Source organism: Echinops telfairi, unplaced genomic scaffold (assembly GCF_000313985.2).
Source record: "Echinops telfairi isolate 266 unplaced genomic scaffold, ASM31398v2 ScPeMD7_7457;HRSCAF=8495, whole genome shotgun sequence".
Lineage (NCBI taxonomy): Eukaryota > Metazoa > Chordata > Mammalia > Afrosoricida > Tenrecidae > Echinops > Echinops telfairi.
In genome coordinates this window covers 13,714,999-13,736,462 of record NW_022111357.1, presented here as the reverse complement: position 1 = coordinate 13,736,462, position 21,464 = coordinate 13,714,999, and the positions used below count along the sequence as shown (strand labels likewise).

General features: G+C 40.8%; 1 protein-coding gene across 9 annotated transcripts in view; it reads right to left on the bottom strand.

Moving 5' to 3' along the window:
* The window catches only part of PUM1 (pumilio RNA binding family member 1), a 142,222-nt gene that overhangs the window by 90,262 nt on the left and 30,496 nt on the right, over nucleotides 1–21,464 (bottom strand). For all 9 annotated transcript variants that reach the window (XM_045298777.1, XM_045298776.1, XM_045298779.1 and 6 more), the window contains exon 3: nucleotides 10,767–10,835. In XM_045298777.1, coding sequence (XP_045154712.1) covers nucleotides 10,767–10,835 — 69 coding nt within the window. The remainder of the gene's footprint in view (nucleotides 1–10,766; nucleotides 10,836–21,464) is intronic.

Here is a 21,464-nt window from a genome sequence, read left to right as displayed (position 1 = left end):
ATGTGTGTATGGATTGTGATAAGAGTTGTATGAGCCCCTAATAAAATGATTTAAAAAAAAAAAGAAAATGCCCTGCGTGAAGACCACTTTAACATATAAAAGGGCCCTCACAAAAAGTTCACAGAAAGAATCCCATTACCTCTGTTCTATTTTTCCACAAAATTTCTGAAGCCCCCTCATATTTTGTCGTTTCATTTGATACAAATCACAAAACTGTCTAAGAATATCTACTATTGTTTATTCACATTACCATATATAACAATGTAAACTTCTACATGTTTAAATTAATTATTCTGTATGGCAAGATGATGACCAGTGAAAACAAATAAACATTAATAATCTCTGACTAAATATTCCTTTGGCTGAAACCTAATGAGTTCTTTTTTAAAAGGTTTATTTTTTCACCATTACAATTATGCAATATATGAAATTAACAATGTTTTAAAGTATTTTCCATAAGTACAAATGCCTTTTAATACTTATACAAGTGGATTGTTGCAGATGCAGCTAGGTTAAAATTTAGCACCTTGTCATTTGATCATCCTTATGATCCATTTAAATTTGTTCTGGTTTTTAATAAATCCTGCTTTTTGTTCAAGTAATGCTTTTATCTGTTTTACTTTGTTACTCTTGTTAGTTTTTTTTGTTTGCTTATTTTTAATTTTTTTTTGTATATGAACTCCAAGATAGGTATAGAGACATTGACAAGATTAATGGTTCCTTGGGGATATGGCACAGGTGGTTAAAGTGAAATGGGGGCACTAATAACTATGAGTACAAGAATGAAGAAAATGCTCTAAAGCCAATTGTGGTGGTTGTACAACTCTTCTTGATGTGACTGAACTTTTGAACTATATGATAAGTGAACTATCATACAATTCATGTGCCAATAAAACTTTAAATATATAATACTTCCACTACTATGGATGAAATCACACAAATGACTGGGCCTAATCAAAATGGAGGTAATCTGATCTCTCCCACACCAGAAAATGCAAAATTGTTTTTCTTATTGAGAGGAAGGGGGAGCACTGTTCAAAAAATTAGAAAGTTATGAAGTACATCCTGGGGTCAAAAAAGTATTACCTGAATATACCCTGATGTACACAGGCCGCATCAATCACTAGTAGCAATAACAAAGTAGCAAGGAACAGTCTTTGCACTGTGTTGTAGAAGGACATACATAAAAGAGTCAAAGGGGAAGAGGGAAGGAAAAAAAAGATAACCTTACCAGGGATCAAACTGATATAATCCAAGGCAGCCTAAAATAAGCATACTGCCTAATAGTTTAGTACAGGTTGTTAAACTTCACAACTCATTACAGATGAGGATAGAAACCACATCCAAGCAAGAAAAAAAAATTAAGCTGAGGCCAGGACGGCCCAAGAACTAACTTACAGGAGGGACAAGAGGATTCAATGTGAACAGGACAAGGAAAACCTTTCCACAAAGAACAGAGACAGACATGAAAATAAGTAGAGTGGATCAGGGCCATGGGAAAGCAGTAAGAAGAAGGTGAAAGGGTACATACAATTAGGCTCCATGGAGCACCAGTGAGTTGAGCTGTAATCGGGAGCAACATAAATAAAAGTTCTTTAAAAAAGAAAATCTGTTTTCACTGCTATAATTTGCTCTTAATCCTTAACTCCCTTTTACATTGAAATTTAAACAAGTTGCTGTCACTGCTAGTTACCTGGAGTGAACTTCTACTTGATGGGGCTCTACAGCAGGGGAGACATGCGCTACTTGATGAGGCTCTACAGCAGGGAAGACATGCGCTACTTGATGGGGCTCTACATCAGGGGAGACATGCGCTGGTTTCAAGGTTGTGACCTTTCACACGCAGATCACTGGGACTGTTCCCAGGGTGAGTTTGAACCCTTTGGGCTGGCAGTCAATCCCTTAACCACTTGTGCCACCCAAGAACTAAAAAGACAGGTCTGACAAGCTTCCATGAAACAGGACGAGTGGGAGGTTAGGAGGCTAAACGGTAGATCCGTGTAGTAATACAGGCAAGAGATGGGCAAAGAAAGAACAAGGTGCTGCTTAGATGCCTCTCAGCTTTCAGAGAACAAAGCAAAAGAAAGGGTTGCACGGTTTCATAAGTTAGATTCATATCATCCTGTTAGGATGATTAAGATGAAGCCACCAAGTATACTACATAAGCCAATCTAGCACAGAAGCCTTTTTTAATCAGGATTCTTCTATAGTCAGACAGCACCCAAGTATAGAAGAGTTGTGTTCCTGCAAGTTTTATATAACGGGTAAAGCTTTGAAGCTGCCCTGAAAAGTCAGAGGGGTGATGGGAGGCAAAAAGAGCAATCTAGTAGAGAGAACATTTTTTGTAGTTTCTAAAATTTAGGACAACTACATAAAAGCCAGACTTGCAAACAGCAGGCTCTTCAATCGATAACTACTGTTAAAGTCCAAAATGCACTCACTTCACAGAATCACAAAGGTTTCCCAGTGCTCTTTAGCACACCAAAGAACACAATCACTGTCAACAACTTCACCTATGAAAGCACCCACACAAAAGACTAAGTGCGTATTTTATAAAGCATGCTCTCCAGCCCCCAAAACTCAAATCCTGCTGGCGGCCTGGACCTCTTGTGATTTTACTGTAAATCAACCTGGAGACCAGCTCCACTCATGCTTTCTCCACTGCACACACCCGCCTAAATCCACTGGGCGGGGGTGTCTTTCTTTATTCCTACTTCAATTTACTAGAATAAAATTAAAGAATTATCTTTTTAAAAAACTTGCTAGACTGACAGAGGGGTAGGTTCAGAAAATGATGCCAAGTTTTTCTACATGTAAGTAAACAGAAGATTATGTTTTAAATGACTATAAATAAGGCCATATTTGTATATATGCCTAAAAACTATATGGTCTGATGTGTAGCGAGACCACATACATGCTACAATAGGCCTCATTATCAATTACAAAAATAATTGTCTAAGAATTACATAAATACTTGAGAACCCACTGTGCTTTTTAAGATGAGCTCCCATATCACTTAGGAAACCTGTAAAACACCCTGACTACGCCATGATCAACGCCACCCCTTTACAACCCCCCAAAGCAAGAAGCCAATATAGCAAAGAAAGGAAAGAACTGTCACCTCAAGTTAGGAGCCAGTGCTCCAGCCCACACAAACCTAGTCCCAGCCTCAGCGCATGTTATTGCACTAATACAAGGCAAGGATCTCAATACGCCAGATTCGGGCATGAGTCCACAAGAATTAGAGGGTGTCACTTGAGAACATTTTGATTAAAAAAAGATTCCACAGGAAGGGGGATAATGCAGAACTGGGCATTAAATTCTCACAGACTCCAACTCTAGTCCTTCTGGAACAAAGGGGTTGGATGAACTTATTAAAGTACCGCCATAATACCTTGAACTGAAAAGATCCCTTGAAACTGTTTTAGAGCCAAACAGGTCAGCTTACCTAATAAAGAATGGTTGCCTTAAGCATTAAACTCTTGAGAACTATCTATATTTGATCAAATATGCAACAGCAACTCCAATGAATAAATGGAAATCTCAGAAGGAAGTGCATTTATGTTTGGGGGGTGGGGGGAGAAAAACTCAGAAAAGGACACTGAGAATAATCACTGTTACTGAATTGTACATGTAGAAATAGCTGGTTTGTCATGTGTTTGCGGTATATATATTCTTAACTCAATAAAACTTAAAATCAACAAACAAACAAAAGAATGGTTTAGCTGGTCCCTTATTGACATAGTATTATTGACCCCAAGGTCAAGATCTCAAAACCTCACCATGGAACAAAGATGAGGCTTTCTACTCCATAAAGATTTATTGTCTCAACTAACCCAGAGGTTAGTGCCCTATAGAATTGCTATGAGGCAGGAATCAACTTGATGGCGGTGAGTTTGAAAAAATGAACAGTAAACAAGAACAAATTATATAAAATATCAAGTTTAACCCAAGCTTGAATAAGAAATAGAAAAAAAATTAATTCCAGTTTCCTAAACACCATTATGCCTGGTCACATACATGCAATGAGGATATGTGCCATAGAGAAATAAATCTTACAAAAAATAAAAACCTCACTACCATCAAGTTGATACCAACTCGCACTGATCCTAAAGAATAGGGTCGATCTGTCTGAATGGGTTTTCCAAGACCATAACTCTTTATAGAGCTAGAAAGCCCTGTCAGTCTCCTGAGTAGCTGGGAGCTGACCTTACAGTTAGCAGCCAACACATAACCACTCCGCTCCCGGGGCTCCTTAAAATACCCTGCAGTCAACAGTATTTTAAACAAAAGATCCTTTATAACAAATGCTTTCATATGATCAATTCAACCTGGATGGCAACAGCATTGCTGATAAGAACTCTGTTTACAAAGTATTTATAGAAATGGTCTGAAACCATAAAAATTAGGAGAGAGTTAAATACAAACTTTTCAGTTCAATCTGTTTCTTAACCTCTCATCTTACACCCCACACCCCTGAGAGTAGAAAAGGAAAAGTAATCTGAGCAGAGGGCCCAGCCAGTCGGTATTTACTAAACTGGCCTGAGGGGCACTGCATTCTGACACTGAAGAGGAATCCATGCCTGCAGGGTGGGAAACTGTATCTGACTTTTCAATACAGTTACTGTTTACAGGGTACACTAAAAACTAAAGTCTCTGCCCTCAATGACCAAGAAAAAAACTCAAGAGCTGGAGTAAGAGATCTAAACTCAAATGGTGACTCATGATCACATTAACCTCTCTAGTGCCTTATTTCACTTGTCTGTATATAAGAGTATCATAATATTGTTGCACCACTGTGAAGAATGCATAAGATATGTCATGGGCATTACATTATCTAGAAAATCATATCGTACAGCTATTGTTTTTCCTGAGCCCAACAAAACAGAACATCTTGATATTTATGACCTTGGTTTAAGTTACTTAACCTTAGGACTCAGTTTCTTCATCTAAAAAATAGTGTAACTCAAAAGCCTGCTGGGAGACTCATGTAGATAATAAATTCAATGCTGAAGTGTCCGAAAGGTAATGATGTATTATTAGAGTTATTCAGTTGGATTACTCCCAAATGAAACATACTGATGTGGACAAGAGTGGCAACATCTGAGCCAAAGGAGGATGGAGGGAAAGAGATTTAAGAACAGGAAGATTGAGCCATAGGTGGATCACAAGCTGCTGCAAAGAGGTTATCGTACTGCTTTTAAACAGCCAAAGATCACCCATGTATGCCGCACCCAGTCTACCTAATCTTCCCAGGGTAATACAGAAGGCAGGTAATGGAGTGAGTGGGATTTTACACAAAGTGAGAGAGCAAAATTGGGAACCAGGTTCCAAATGTCAAATGCACTCTATTCTCAGGGTTAGAAGACACCTTCTCCTACCTTGTTTCACAAAATGTTCAAACCCAATCCCAAAATCATTATGAAATCCCAAGAATTTTCCCAAATAAAGACTCATGAAAATGTCAGTTTCACACACAGTCATTAACTTATTACAAGATTAAGTCTACAGGAAACATTAACTAAGTTATCGATTTTCTAGGACAGTTGGCCTGGCTAGCTATCTAAACATTTCAATTTAAGAAAGAGATTTTGAAAATGTCCAACAACCAAATGGTATTGACACAAGGCTAATGGAATGAGGGAGCATTTACCAGTCCAGTCTGTATTCAATGCTATCTACGTTGGGGGGGAAGGATGTTAGTTATACTATTTAGATTATTTTTATACTAATACAACACAAGATTTCATTCATCTTTCCCTCCTCTCGGCAAAGAAAGTTGCCTGGTCTTAATGGTCATCAGAATGTGTGTGCTTTTTCCAAAATTCAATCCACTTTCTAGACAACTGTGCCATTCAGATTGTAAGGAACACCCCGTAGGCGGTAGCCCTCCAGGGCTGTGGATCCAAAAGCACTTTTAACTACTCAAACACTTCTCATTCTGTAAGACATTTGTTTCCCATAGTGGAGGCAGTGAGGATAAACACTGCCAATGTGCTGATTCCAACCCGTACCAGCCCTGTAGACCAGGTAGAACTGTCCCTGTTTCCAAGAGTGTGGCTTCTTTTCGGGAATAGAAAGCCTCATCTTTCTCCTGGGCATGGCTGGTGGTTTCAAACTGCCAACTTGGCTACCTGCAGCCCAACGTGTACCCGCAACACCATCAGGGCTCTCCCTAATGGAAAGGTGGGGGAAATTAACAGACAAGGCCTCCTGTAGAATGATCGGCCCAGGAGTCCTGAAGAGTACTTAAATGCCTTTAGGTAGTTGCAGAAGGTGAATCACTTGGAAAACCCAGGGACATTACAGAATCTATAAATCACAAAGGGGAAGTCACTCTAACAGGGCATCTTTTAGATGTCCTATGGCATATGAAAGATCCATGCAATTTATAATACTCTAATGACAGGAGTCCCGAAAAGCTTAGGCTTGAAAGGGTCCTGGGAAATTATCTGATCCAGTGACGTTATGTCACAGGTTGAAAGGAAGGAAGGCCAAAGAAAAACACCTGAGCTAAGGATGAAAGTTGTGATTCCAGGGCAGGGGACCAACTTCTATCTTTCTTAAGGTACACCGCTTCCCAGAAAGCCCTATCTAATCCCTTACTCTTCTCCAAAGCATTCTATTATCTCCTAACCTGAATCTGCAGCTACAATGTAAATACATTTCCACCTTAGCCTCTTGTCAGTGGACATGGTAGGAATCACTATCACTCTAGAGATCAGGAGCTCTCCTCAGTTTTCCTTCATCGGGTTTACAAATTTGTCTCTTACCATAGGTGAGTTTTCTATACTTCAAAATTTTAGACAAACATGAAGTACTACGCATTAAAACATATTCAATAAGTAAATAAATAATGCGCTTATCTGTTATATAAAACAAATTAACCATACTATCTTAATTTTCCTGCTGTTATCATGTGTTTATCCATGTAAAACGTTAAGGAGTATCTTTTAAGTTTCTGGTTTTTAAACGTTAGAAAACCAGTTATGGAGAAGTAGGTGCCTTCTGGGCGGGGCTTTCACAAAGTCTTTCCAGTTGGAGCACCGAGGGCAGCACAGGGCTGCAGCGAACAGCAACCCCTCTACCATCTACCAGCCCGTCCTTCTAGGACGTGGGCAGGAATGATGCTATTCTACCACTGGTGAAATTAAATCTTGCAAGATCACAAACCAAACCAATGCAGAAAGAGAGCCCAGACCCCTGAGATTTGTAAGTCTTCCTAAAAAGATGTTCGCTTTTTTTTTTCTTTTTAAAAATCATTTTATTGGAGGCCTTCTTAAAGACTTGCCTAACAACTGAAACTTTCATTTACAAATAAAATAAGATGCTCAAGTATGTGTCCTTCAGCTTTTCCGGACAAAGACACTAAGTTGAATAACAGGGATGTGCAAGTTAATCGATAAAATGCGTGAAACTAATTTGTGCCCCTATCCTGAAAGTTTTCTATCTTTCTACTTACGTTGAGCTCCTAGAATAGGAGGTACGTAAGTAAAAAGTCTTCCAGCTAAAAACAGTTGTACAGTCATGCATCACATAAGAGGTTAGAACAAAGTCTGACCACATATGGGACATAGTCCCAACCCTGCCCTACCCCTACAAAAACTACCAAGTTAAAAATTCAAAGTACACATACAGTGGCTCATAACAAAGAGACACTACTTTGCAACACACATCAAAACATTTATTAACTGCTGTATTACGTTAAAAATGTTTTAACAGATCCAGAAGTGTTTAAATTTTTTTATACATAGAAAAGCACACTGGGGGAGGGGAGAGGCACACTAGGTACAAATTCAACTGGAAGATAGATCTAGGAACAGGTTTGTTTTTTTGTTTTTTTCTTTGCAATGGGGGGTGAGGGGGGTGGCTTGACATGAACGTGTATAAAAGGTGTTCGAACAACATCCGAATCACACTATGTTCTATTTCACAGAAGTTACAATTGTACTTGAAGGAAAACCAGTGAGTTCAAGGGTAATATTTTAAGTAGCCATGTCTCACCAAGATACCTACCAAAAAATACACTAAATCTTCCAAAGTAATACGAAGAATCTAGTAATGGCTTTGAAGAGAAAGTGTTAACGAGGGCCAAGAAGCACTGTTGACTACTAGGTCTCAGTTTCTTTAAATGGAGAATTGTCTTTGACTTCTAAAGATTAATCATTCTTAAATAGGTTATTTCTACTGCAATGAGGACTCACACACATAAATGCACGCAAAATAAGCAAAAATATACTGTCCCTGGCATCAAAGTCCCTACCTTATTTGAACTTTAGGTGTTTATGTAATTACTGTGTTTATACAGTAATTCTCCCTTCCCAAAACAGGATGTTTTACTGCTAAAAGGAAAAGAAAATTAAGCTAAATCCTGCAGAAGCTGTCCATTTTGTTACATTGTACTATCCGTTTGTTCATTTCTCCAAACTGCCCCTATGCAGTGTTAATTATATTACAGGACTTTCATCAACCCGAACCCCTCCCTCCATTAAAGTCATCTCCAGCTATCCTGCTAATACTAATCACTCCCGCTTCTCTAAACTTCCACTAGACAAATGAAAAAGGTCTTTCCTCTGTCTCTGCGTGTTAACCAGGTTCTTCAACCAACTGAAAACTCTTTGACTAAACAAACTTCATTCCATGCTTAATCACACTATCCATCCCCTTTGTGCCTAGATTGATACTGGGTTATGCTTTCAAAAATCAGTTCAGTAAATATCTCCTTTATTTGGAGTTTGATATATAAAGTATTTCTAAATCCTCCCCCAAAATATCAAATTTATATAAAGTTTACTAAGATGTAATCTTCTGTCAGTTATTTATTTTACACTTATTGGCCTCATCTATTCTAAGTAAGTCCATGTGCTTTGAAAAAGACTGAGGTGGCCAGGTCTACCCTCCAGCTTCAGCATTTCCTCAGCATGACACGCTTTGGTGAGTGTCTAATGCCCTATGTGAAATTATTTGCTAGGCCTACAACCATTCTAAAGGTAGAGCACGAGAACTGCCAACTTCCAACTCACCAGCCATCTGCCCCAGCAGACTCAGAGCCTCAGAAACCCTGCCCTACCCAGGCTGCTGAGTCTCAGCTCACTCCACAGCGGTGTGGGCTGCAAGGTACAATCACTTCAGAAGAATCATATATACCAAAACAAGGATGTTCCTAGAAAAAATAACTAAAGAATGTGTTAACTTGTCCTTTAAAATTCAACCTTCACTAAACTTTTCTTTCTTCAATTGCTCCTAACGAGTCTCCTGAGATTGTGATTTATTGTTTATAAAAGAATGGAGGATTCCTTCGTGTGTGTTGCTAAGGAATTTTTTCCTTTTTTTAAAATCATTTTATTGGGTATGTATATATTTTTTAATTGAAATCGGGTATTTTTGTGTTATAGATCAAGTTAGAATTACATGGGTGAATTTAAAGAAAAAAAAAAATTTTTCCCCCTCGCGTTTCCCCTCGCGCACCAGCCGGTCCGAATTTAAAGAAAATTTGGCTTCTCCTTCTAAACTTAAATATCAGACACATCCGTTAACTTTGCATTTAAACTTTGTTCCAAGAGTTAACTGACAATTTTTTGTAGCCAATGATGTGTACTGTTTCAGTGGTATAAAAACAGTCACAGGGAACACAGGGACACCTACAAACCTTTTCTTACAGGTGCAGAGGGAAAACCAGAACTACCCCAAAACTCACGAACACGACATGAACTCTGTGATAAGAACCCGATTCAGGAAAGTGGAAAAGCAAAACCCTAAGGACAAAATCAGCAAAAGAACTTAACTTTTCTGTGCTTATCCAAATACAGTCCCTGGATTTCTGTCAGTCTCCAAAGAGGTACTGCCTCACTCAACTCTGAATCCCCAGAACCTAGCACAGTGCATGAATCACAGAAGAGTTGTTACACCAACGAACAAGTGTATTTACTGAGTGGTGTAAATGAGAAGTCCAGAAACAGCCATTCTCCCACCTTTAAAACATTAAGACAAGTGTGGGAGTTTCTACAATACTGGTCATACAAATAAGAGCCACAAGCAAATCTTGTGAAATGGTACCACTGGAGCCGATTGACTCAGGTGGTTTATTCTCCCCTTTATCATCAATACATCCTTATTGCCAACTTCCACATTAATCAAGAGTACCTACACTCCCCTTCCTTCCAGAACTATACCAACCCTCCCTACCAATAAAAAGGATAGCACAGTAAATTTTGTTTTGTAAATTTTAAATGTTACAGACAAACCAAAATTCTTGCTTCTGAATTCTAAGCGAGGTCTTACTCAGGCCTCTACCTTCTGGAACTATTTCTCCATAAATGTAACCATTTCCCCCTTACAATGGAGGAACTTCCTTTAAAAAGGCCCTATCCTAAAAACAGGTTGTCAACACTTCCAGATTAGCAGCATACCAATCTAAAAATTCCCTCCCATGGCAAAAGAACCTAGCAACTGGAAAGTGAGGCAACGGGAAAACCATTAGATGCATATAAAGTTCATTACTTTTTAAAATTTCAAATGCCTTGATTTACAACTTAGTGGTTGATATTCAATAACTTGTGATCATGTTTTAACTTGATTTATTTTGGTCTGAGCGAAGGTTAAGGTTTTTCCTATAACAATACAGTCTTAGCAAAAATTCTGCACATCCCATCCCTGTCATGAGGATGGCAACACGGAGCAGCAAGCACATACTTCTGGATACTGGGAAGAGGCAGCTCCACTTTCCCTTTAAAACAGCCTTGCTCTCCCGGCACCGATTCACTTACCTCTCCCATTGCTCTGCCCTCCAGAGCAAGTGCTTGAAAATCATGATTCAGTTCATCCATAGAACGTACCTATTGTTCAGAAGAGAAGAGGAAAAAGCTTCAAGTCAGTTATCTTGAATTTCACACACTGCACACAACTGCAACGCTTTTCTGTGTTTACTTTCAGATATTGACAAAATAATAACAATAATCAAGTGACTGAGATTAAACCTTCACTTATCTTTACCATCAGGGTATAGGACTGCCCCGTGCTTTCTCCCCTCCCATCCCTTTGTTTTCAAAACGAAAAACACAGAGAAACCATGCTATCATTACAAAAAAGCTAGAAAAAAACGAATTCCATCATCTGAGAATTAGGTTAGGTATTTTCCACACATTTTAACTTAGTAAGTAAAAAAACGGCAAGACCAACATGCTAAAGGGCACTGAGATTTGATCACGGTTATTTAACCTATATAATTAGCTACTGGGTTAAAAAAAAAACCACAGGGTCTCTTTACCATTTATGAACAGTAAGAATAAATTAGTGGGCTAATTTAATAAAACCCAACAATTCCTTGGTAAGCCTGGGTGTACTGCAAACTTCCTACCAAGTGCCTCAACCTTTCTGCATATTAGAAGATACCCGAGTCCCCAGAACTCAGACTAGGAAATAACAGATATCACAAGAATCCCTCCAAACTTTGCCTACCATTAAATATGTTTCTACTCAAAGCGTGACAATCTATCTGGGGTTCAATTTCCTCTTTTCCAAAAGTCTTTAATTGCAGTTAAGGGCAAACTCAAGGAAGAAGTGTAAAACAGATGCTTAAAAACAGTTAGGAAGTCAAGAGCCCTTGTTGTCCGCTAGTATTCTCCGGAGCAGCAAGCTAGCTCCACTGTTGGGAGGACAGTTCTTGCCCATCTTGGCTATTAGTGAAGTGTGGGGTTCCATTAAGAAGTCCTACTAAGGAAAAACGCCTGTTGATTCCCTGAAGCAGGCAACTTCTAAGACCTCTCCTTTCATAGTCACTAGCTCCTCAATCAATGGAGTTAACAATTTCTAGCAGTGGATACATGTGAAGATGGTCAAAAAGCTAGGGCTGGGCAAACAGAAAAACCATGGACAGCACCAGCCAGAAGATGGTTGAGAGAACAAGTGTCAGAAGATCATTAAGATACAGCCTACACAGGGGAGCCACATATAACCTCCTCTCTGGGGGACGGGCAGCAGAAGGGTGGGTGAAGGGAGACGCCAGACAGTGTAACATAAGATACAATAATAATTTATAAATTATTAAGGGTGCATGGGGGAGAGGGGAGGAGGAAGGGAAGGGGAGGGGGGAAAAAAAGGAAAATGAGCTGATTCCGGGAACCCAAGAGGCAAGCGGATTTTGGGAATAATGAGGGCAACAAATGTATAGATGTGTTTTATACAATTGATCTATGTATTGTGATGAATTGTATGAGCCCCAATAAATTGATTAATAAAAAAGAAAAAAAATTCCATAACAACAACAAAAAAAAGATACTGCCTATACTGTCCAAGAATAATTTCCCTGACGTGAGCCTACAGAATTTAGTTGCTTACTGCTTAAAATCAAGTATTTCAAAATCTAGAACTGATATTTTACTACAAATGACACTCATTAAATGTAACAGCTGAGATTGCCACTAAATATATAAAATTATGAAATGTAAAATGAAGTCAAAATCCAACCACAAGAGAATGCGGAAATAAGGTTTGGTTTGTGCACAACAGTTTTTAAGTTTGAAATGATGGTTACAAACACATTCAAACTTCAAAACTCACTGCCATCAAGTCGAATCTGACTCACAGCGACCCTATACAGAAGGCAGAGTCGAATAGCCTTTGAGTTTCAAGACTATAACTACAAGAGTAGAAAGCCTCATCTTTCTCCCATGGAGCAGCTGGGTGGTTTGGTTTCTAACAGCTAACCTTTGTGATTAGCATCCTCGCAATTACCACAGTACACACCCGGGGCTTATGATGCCATTATAAGACTTATATTACCTAGGTCTATGAGTAAGCAGAAGGCTGTCAACATGGAGATGAGTGTGCTGAAACAAGCAGGAAGGAGACATTGAGGAAACTGAAGGTCTCCCAGGACCCAGCAGGCCCATATATGTACTTCTTGCTCTTGGGGTCAGAGTCCCTGAGGTTCTTTCATTATGAAATGGCCTAAATTATGGCTACCTAACCTAGAGTATCCTTTAGATTAAAAATGCCTTCAATAAAATATGAGTTACTCATCCACGGTACTGAGAGCCAAGGTCCTCCTCTCTCTTCCACCCCTACCCATGTTCCCCACTAGGACTGCTACACAGGCGAGACTGGATCGTAATGTCTCCAGTTCGCCAACACAGATCCAGAACTGTATGAACAGAAAAACCGATACTAATAACAATTATGAGAAAGATGCACGCACCAGGGAGAAAAAGCCAGGGAAAATATGAGCAATGAGAAGAGGAAATGGGATACGAAAATTGACTTAATTGGGGGGGGAGGCACCTAATAAGTCTATATAGCATCCTCTTCACTACCATATCGATCTGTATTAATAGCAGCAGCTACGAGCTACTTTGTACCAGGCCCTAGCCTATATCTACTTAATGTGTTTTATCTTTTAATAGTCATAATACAAAAACACATATTTTTAAGACATTATTATATGTATTGTTGTATGAAAAATGTTTAAGTTATTACATTCCTCTCAAAATTAATAAACCACCATTCTTTCATGGTTACTGAAAAGGTGGGGGAAGGAATTACTCTTCATTTTGATGATTGACAGCAAACTCATTTACACATTCTTCTTTGTAAGTTTCTATTCTTTCTTATTCACTGTCAATAACAATAGGTCATGGGGTGTAGTGAGCTACAAATGCAAACTCAGCAATTTGAACTCACTTGCAGTTCCAAAAGAGAAAGAGAAGTCTCTCTACTCACGAAAAGCTTTGGTCTCAGCTATGTAGACAACAGTTCTACTCTGTTCTACAGGGTCACCATGAGACTGGATCAACTCATAGCAGGAGGCGGGTTCATAATACACACCACCCTTTGTTGAGCTTCTAGCATACTGTAAACGAGACATGATTCTGGTTTATATAGAAGAAAATTGGGGTTCTGAGTCATAGTCTGTCCTGGGTCTTGCAGGTGATCAAGATCACAAGTTGGATTCATCCTCTGTACTCTTTTCACTACATCTCCCTGGCTCATCAAAGACAAGCACGACAGACCCAGCACACCTGGGTTAAACAGTTGTGCCATCAACTGATTACAACACTATTTTTAGTTTCTCTTCCAAGAAACATTGGGGGGGCGGGGGCAGAGGGGGATATGAAATCACACAGCAGTCAGAACTGTGTTTAACTTCCTTTTTTTTCCTTCCTTTTAAACTTACCATTAAAAATTGTTGCCATTTTTAGCCATTAAAGCAAAGGCTATTAAAATTACAAATCATCTAATGTTTTGATTGGCATCATACTAAGATGCAAGTGATGAAAATAAACTACGATAAGTTACCAAAATATATATTACCACCACCAGCAGCAGTTGCTGTTCCCTCCATGTGACTCAGACGAGAACGGCACTCTAAAGTTTTCAGTAACTGTGGGCTTTCTGAAGTACGTAAACCAAACCTAACTCACTGCCGTGAGCCAGTGCTAACTCAGAGTGACACCACCCCTACCCAATCCCCACCCAGACCTCCTGCAGTGGGTTTCCCTGACTGAACTGCTCAGGGAGTAGAAAGTTCAGTCTTCCTCCAGAGGAAATGCTGATGATTTTGAACTGCCGACCAGCCCAACACAGAACCACTACACTAACGCCGAAGTCCATCAGCAGGCCTTATCATGGTACTTCTGGGCAAATTCAAGCTACCCATCATTTTCTGACTAGTGCTCGAGAAATCAGTCACTGTGCCACCCAGGGATTCCTACCAGAACATACACCTAGTGTAAAAGCCAGCACTTCTTGAACATAAAACGAACTATTTAGAAAGTTTAAAAAAAAAAAAAAACATTTTCCAAATCAGTGTCTCCTATGATACTGTTGTGTGCCATCAAATCAACTCCAACTCCCAGCAGCCCTCTGGGTTAGAGTGGAGCTGCCTCAGACGACTCCCTAGAGGTCACCAGATCTTTTTTCTCATGGAACCATTCATTCACTGAAGCCCTGACTTTTGGCTAACAGTTTAGTGCTTAGCCACTGTGCCACCAGGGCACTTGTGAGCCTGCTGCTGCCACTGGCTTGATACTGACTCTCAGTGACTCTACAGGGCAGAGTAGAACTGCCTCAAAATGTTTCTAAGGCTGAAATCTTTATGAAAGCAGATGGCCACATCTTTCTCCTTCAGAGTGGTTCCTTGGGTTTGAACCACCAACCTTTCCATTAGTAGATGAACAGTTAAATAGCTGTCCACAAGCGATCCTTCTCTATGAGGCTAATGCCCTTTAAATATAAACCAAAATTAAAAATCCACTGTCATCAAGTAGATTCTGCCTCCATTTCTTCGTATTTGGTTAAAATATAAAGGAAGAGATTAGCTGAAGTGCTATTACTTGTGAGGCCTTTGTAGTTAACTTAAATACTACTTCATCAAATATGATGAAGTTAACATCAATAATGGAGACAGAATCATCTGAACTAGAGGGAAGTATTATCGTACATATGGAAGACTCTAATAAGAAGTTTAAGCTGCAAGATAATGATAAATCAATCTTTACTTGTCTGGCAAAGAGGCAGGGGTCAACGCTGTTAAACTACTACCTAAAGCCAACTATAAAAAGCCCTGGGGACAGCATCAGCTAAGCCTTGAACTACTAACTTTGATGTTAGCAGTTCAAAGACACAATCACTAGAGTTGGAATCAACTCAATGGGAGTGAATATAGACATCTGTATTTGTTCAAAAGAACATTTCCCAGTGGGAAAAACACATTTAATGGGATTATTTTACTTCTAAAGAAGTTTTACCGAACAACCACATAGAATATTAAATTTACACCAAAAAGTTACTAGGTGAAAGGAGAAAACATTAAAAGGTATTTGACAATAGCAAAGAGGCATGCTAGACAACACAGGAGATGGGGAGAAGCGCTGACCTCCCTCACAGTGAAAAACTCCTTGTGTAATTTAGAATCGGCCCTTGGACAACAAGACTTGGAACTGTATTTATACATGGATTTTTTTCTCCTCTGGCTTCTATGGCAGTGAGCTTTTAAAGGATATGCTCAAAATGGTCTCTAAAGCTTTTTATGTCCACATTAGTAAAGAAATGACTGCACTAACCTACATCGACTAAAAGCAAAATAAAGTGAATTGTGAATGTCCAATGGGGGTGGGTGGGGGGGGGTTGTTCATCCAAATATTCTCCAATGAGGCTGTAGGCCCCTCCTTGTGCGACAGGCAGCCGCCTCTTCCGGTCCTTGTGCAGGTCCTTGTGCAGTCCCAGCCACATCCTGGAGACACGATGGTCAAGGTCGGAGTGAACCGTTTTGGCGACATTGGGTGCATGGTCACCAGGGCTGCTTTCCACTCTGGCAAAGTGGACATTGTTGCCATCAATGACCCCTTCATTGACCTGAACTACATGGTCTACATGTTCCAGTATAATTCCACCCACGGCAAGTTCAATGACACTGTCAAGGCTGAGAACGGGAAGCTTATTGTCAATGGGAAGTCCATCTCCATGTTCCAGGAGCAAGATCCCACCAACATCACGTGGGCTGAGGCCGGTGCTGAGTATGTCGTAGAGTCCACTGGTGTCTTCACAACACTAGAGCAGGCTGGGGCTCACTTGAAGGGCAGTGCCCAAAGGGTGATCAGCTCTCTGCCTCGTCTGCCAATGGCCCATGTTTGTGATGAGTGAACCACGGAGCGAGAAGTATGACAACTCCCTGGAGATCATCAGCAATGCCTCCTGCACCACCAACTGCTTGGGCCCCCTGGCCTACGTCATTCATGGCAACTTGGGCAATGTGGAGGGACTCGTGACCATAGTCCACACCATCACTGCCACCCAGAAAACAGAGGACGGCTCCTCTGGGAAACTCTGGTGTGACGGCTGTGAGGCTGCCAGAACATCATCCCCACATCTATTGACACTGCCAAGGCTGTGGGCAAGGTTATCCCATGGCTAACTCGCTCATTATTTTACTCTCTCTGTGATGGTTAAGATTATGTGTTGGTATGGATAGGCCATGATTCTCAGGTTAGACTGAAATTATGCAATCATTCGCCATTTCGTAATCTTCTGTGAGCTGCCAATCACTTGAAAGGGGAGGTTCCTTGGGGGGTATGGGCTCCATCCAATGGATATGGATGTTCTGGCAAAGTGAGCTCTCAATCCTGCATTTGGCCAGTCATCCGCTGACCTCAGGTTCTTGGGACTACAACCTGACCTGCAGGTTTTGGGTCCACCAGCTCCCACAACTACATGAGCCAGCCAGCAGCCTGCCATCTGATTTGGGGATCCTTAGTCCCTGCTACCATGTGAGTCAAGAGAAGTCTTCAGCCTGGTGCAGTCCATCGATTTGGAATCTGCCAGCCCCCACATCTCAAACCTCTAGCCCTGTTGTATAGATCGCTATACTTTGCCTGTAAGATTACTCCTCGTCCAGTGACATTAAACATCAAATATAAATTTTTTCAGTCCCTTAAAATGAAATACTACACATACACACACACACACACACACACAATTTCTCCTTTAGAGAACACAGCCATCAGTATCGATCGGATAACTAAAATGTGGAAGCGGTTTTCGAATTGGCTGATGGGTAGGGCTAGAGTTTTGAAGTGCCTGAAGAGTGAAAGTCTAAATTGGTTTGAGAAGACTCAAGAATCTCAAATGCCATCCTGGTGAGGGAGAGCTCAGAAGGAGTGAGAAGGGCTACAGAGAAGTCTCTATGGTCTTAGAGAATACTCAGGGCACCAATATCAGAATGTGCTGCAAATGTGAACACTAAATGTGCTGATTAACACAGACACTAAATTGTCAATGTGACTGAACAATGGAGCCGGCTTGATGGCATCTAACGACAAAATCCATAGTAAGCAGTCCTGGTAGCTCAGTGGTTTAATACAGGCTGCTGCACTACAGAAAGATGAGGCTGTCTGCTCCCATAAAGATTTAGTCTCAAAAACCCTAAACAGAGCTGATACCAAGGGCTTAAGTAGAAAGCAAGTGTTTTGAGAATTATGAGGGCAACAAATGTACAAATGTGCTTCATATACAATGGATGTGTGCATGGATTATGATGAGTTGTATGAGCCCAACAAAATGATTTTTTTTAAAAGAACCAAAAAGGGGAGAAAAAAAACAAAAACCCTAAACAGCCACTAAACTGTTTTTTTAGTATATTAACAAGGCAGGATTGATGTGGTTGTGCCCTACCTCAGTCTAGTCTGAGAAATAAGAGATTAAAAACAAGCAAGCAAAGTAGCTAAAACGTGGGACTATGCCAAGCCCCAAAATCAACAAAGAGAAGGCTTTCTCCTAGCGCAGTGGTAATCCATCTTCCTCATGCCGCCAGCCTTTCACATAGTTCCTCATGTGGAGGTGACCCCCCCAAACCATAACATTATTTTTGTTGCTACTTCATAACTGTCATTTTGTTACTGTTATGAATCAGGCAACCCTATAAAAGAGTTGTTCACCCATGCCCCCACCGCCCCCCCAAGGCAAAGGGGTCGCGACCCACAGGTCGAGAACCGCCGCCCTAGCGTCAGCACTCCTGAATTCAGATTTCTAGTCTTCTCCTAAAACATAAGAAGGTACACGCCAACCACTGTGCTACTTCTCCCTTTCTGACACACTGACGAGCTGCAGAAAGGGACACACGTTCAGAGACCAGCCAGCCCTGCCATCAAGCTCCTTCTGATTCAAGGAAACCGTATATAGGGTTTCAAGACTGTAAATCTTTTGGGGAGCAAATAGTTCCAGCTTCTTCCCAAGAGTAGCTACTGGGTTTGAACTGCTGACCTTGTGGTTAGCAGTTCAGTACTTATGCCATAGCGGCACCAGGGTTCATTTCAAAAACCACAGTACATATTTTTCTGCTCTCCTCCTAACTTTTGAAATAGCCTAACCTAAGCAGAAAGAAAGGAGCCCTGGTAGCAGTGATTTCGAGTTGTGCAGCTAATTGCAAGGTCGGCAGTTTGAAGCTACCAGCTGCTCTTCACATGAAAGTGGGAACTTTCTATTCCTGTAAACAGTTACAGACTGAGAAACCCAGAAAGGCAGTTCTACCGGAGTTCTATAAGGCCACTATGCGTCGGATGGCAGTGCATTTGAGTTGGTTTTGTTTTTTGAAGAAGCAAGATATGTGATGAGTTGTATGAGCCCCCAATAAAATGGCTTAAAAAAAAAAAAGAAGCAAGATACGCAGGTGATACAACCTTGCTTGCTGAAATGGAGAGGGATTAGTAGCACTTGTTGATGAAAATCAAAGGCTGAGACAATCAGTGTGAATTGAGACTCAAGAAACATAATCTTCACAGCTGGACCAAGAGACAACATCATGATAAACAGAGAAAAGACTGAAGATGTCATGGATTGCATGTTCCTTTGACTCACAATCAACACTTATGGAAGCAGCAGTCAAGAACTGAAATGATTGAGTGTATTTAGGCAAATCAGCTGTACAAGACCTCTTTTAAAGCACTGAAGAGCCAAGAAGTCACTTGGAGGACTAAGGTGCACCTGATCCAATACATGGTAGTTTCAATCACCTCAGATGCATATGAAAGCTGAACAAGGACTAAACAAGACTAAAGAATTGAATGACTGTATTGCCAACGAATATTTAAAGACTCAGACACTGTCATCCAGCAAAGAACAGTCTTTGACTTCAACCTGGTGCTCCAAGACATATGAATGCAACATACTGGCATGAAGCAGGGAACCAATAGAGAGGTCTGAGGGGCCTGTCTCAATCTCAACTACGTGGACAGCACCCCCTCCCTACAGAAGAATTCACTTCAGAGGACAGCACTGAAGCTACAGCTCAGGGAGAGGGACATGTCTGATCAGAGCACACAGGAGCAAATGAAAGGAGAGGAAGAGAGTTGAACACATCCTGGCCCACCAAGCCCTGAGGACCATATTGCCACTCAGAGCAGCCAAAGCAGAGAGAGGATCAAAGGGCTGGCCCCACTAGGGAGACACGACATCCCTCACTGACACATAACCCTATGGGGGACAACAGTGGAGACACAGTGCAGGAATTGCGCCCGATCTGACCCAACCACACCAAGGCAAAACACTAAGGGTGTACAACAGAACAGCAAGGGGAACAGGTCATCAAGTAGACCTTGATCTATTCATAGGCTTTTCCTTTTTTTGTCATTGGTTTGTTGTTGTTTTGCTTTCTTTTGTTGCTTTGTTTTGATCTGTCTTGTTTTTGTGTGTATTATTATCTCTGCAGGTCTATCTAGATAAGATAGGCAGGATAAACAATCTGGAGGAGAAAACGGACCTACGGTTGGGGGTGTTGGGGAGGACATGCTATTAAGAGAGGGGAGAAAGGAAGTGAGTGTTAACAAACCCAGCGACAAGGGAACAACAAGTGATCCAAAATCAGTGGTGAGGAGTGTGGGAGCCCTGGTAGGGCTTGATCAAGAGCAATGTAACCAAGAGGAATTACTAAAACCCAACTGAAGGCTAAGCATGAATAGTGGGACAAGAAGAAAGTAAAAGGAAATAAAGGAAAGAACTAGGAGGCAAGGGCCATTTAGATGCAGGCATGTAATGTAAATGTATTCATGTATGATGATGGGGAACTAGATCTATGTGCATATATGTATAGATTTAGTATTAAGGTAACAGATGGACATTGGGCCTCCACTCAAGAACTTACTCAATGCAAGAACATTTTGTTCTATTAAACTGGCATTCCATGATGCTCACCTTCCCGACATGATTGCTGAAGACAAAATGGGTGCATACACAAATGTGGTGAAGAAAGCTGATGGTGTCCAGCTATCAAAAGATATAGCATCTGGGGTCTTAAAGGCTTGGAGGTAAACAAGCAGCCATCTAGCTCAGAAGCAACATGGCCCACATGGAAGAAGCACACCAGCCTGTGTAATTACAAGGTGTTGATAGGATCAGGTATCAGACATCAAAGAACAAAAAAATCCTATCATTGTGAATGAGGAGGAATGCGGAGTGGAGACCCAAAGTCCACCTGCAGACAACCCTTACAGAAGGGTCGCAGGGAGGAGATGAGCCAGTCAGGGTGCGGTATAGCATACTACTTTCCTCTAGTTCTTTAATGCTTCCCACCCACCCCCACTATCATAACCCCAGTTCTACCTTACAAATCCAGCTAGACCAGAGAATGTACACTGGTACAGATAAGAGCTGTAAACACATAGAATCCAGGACAGATAAACCACTCAGGATCAATAATGGGAGTACAGATACCAGAAGGGGAAGGGGAATGTGGGGTAGAAAGGGGGAACCAATCACAATCTCAGAACAGGGACAACAAAAAGGGGGTGAAGGGAGACATCAGACAGTGTAAAACATGAAAAAAATAATAATTTATAAATTATCAAGGTTGTGAGGGACGGAGACAGGAGGGAGGGAGGGAGGGGAAAATGAGGAGCTGATACCAAGGGCTCAAGTAGAAAGAAAATGTTTTGAGAATGATGATGGCAACAAATGTACAAATGTGCTTGACACAATGG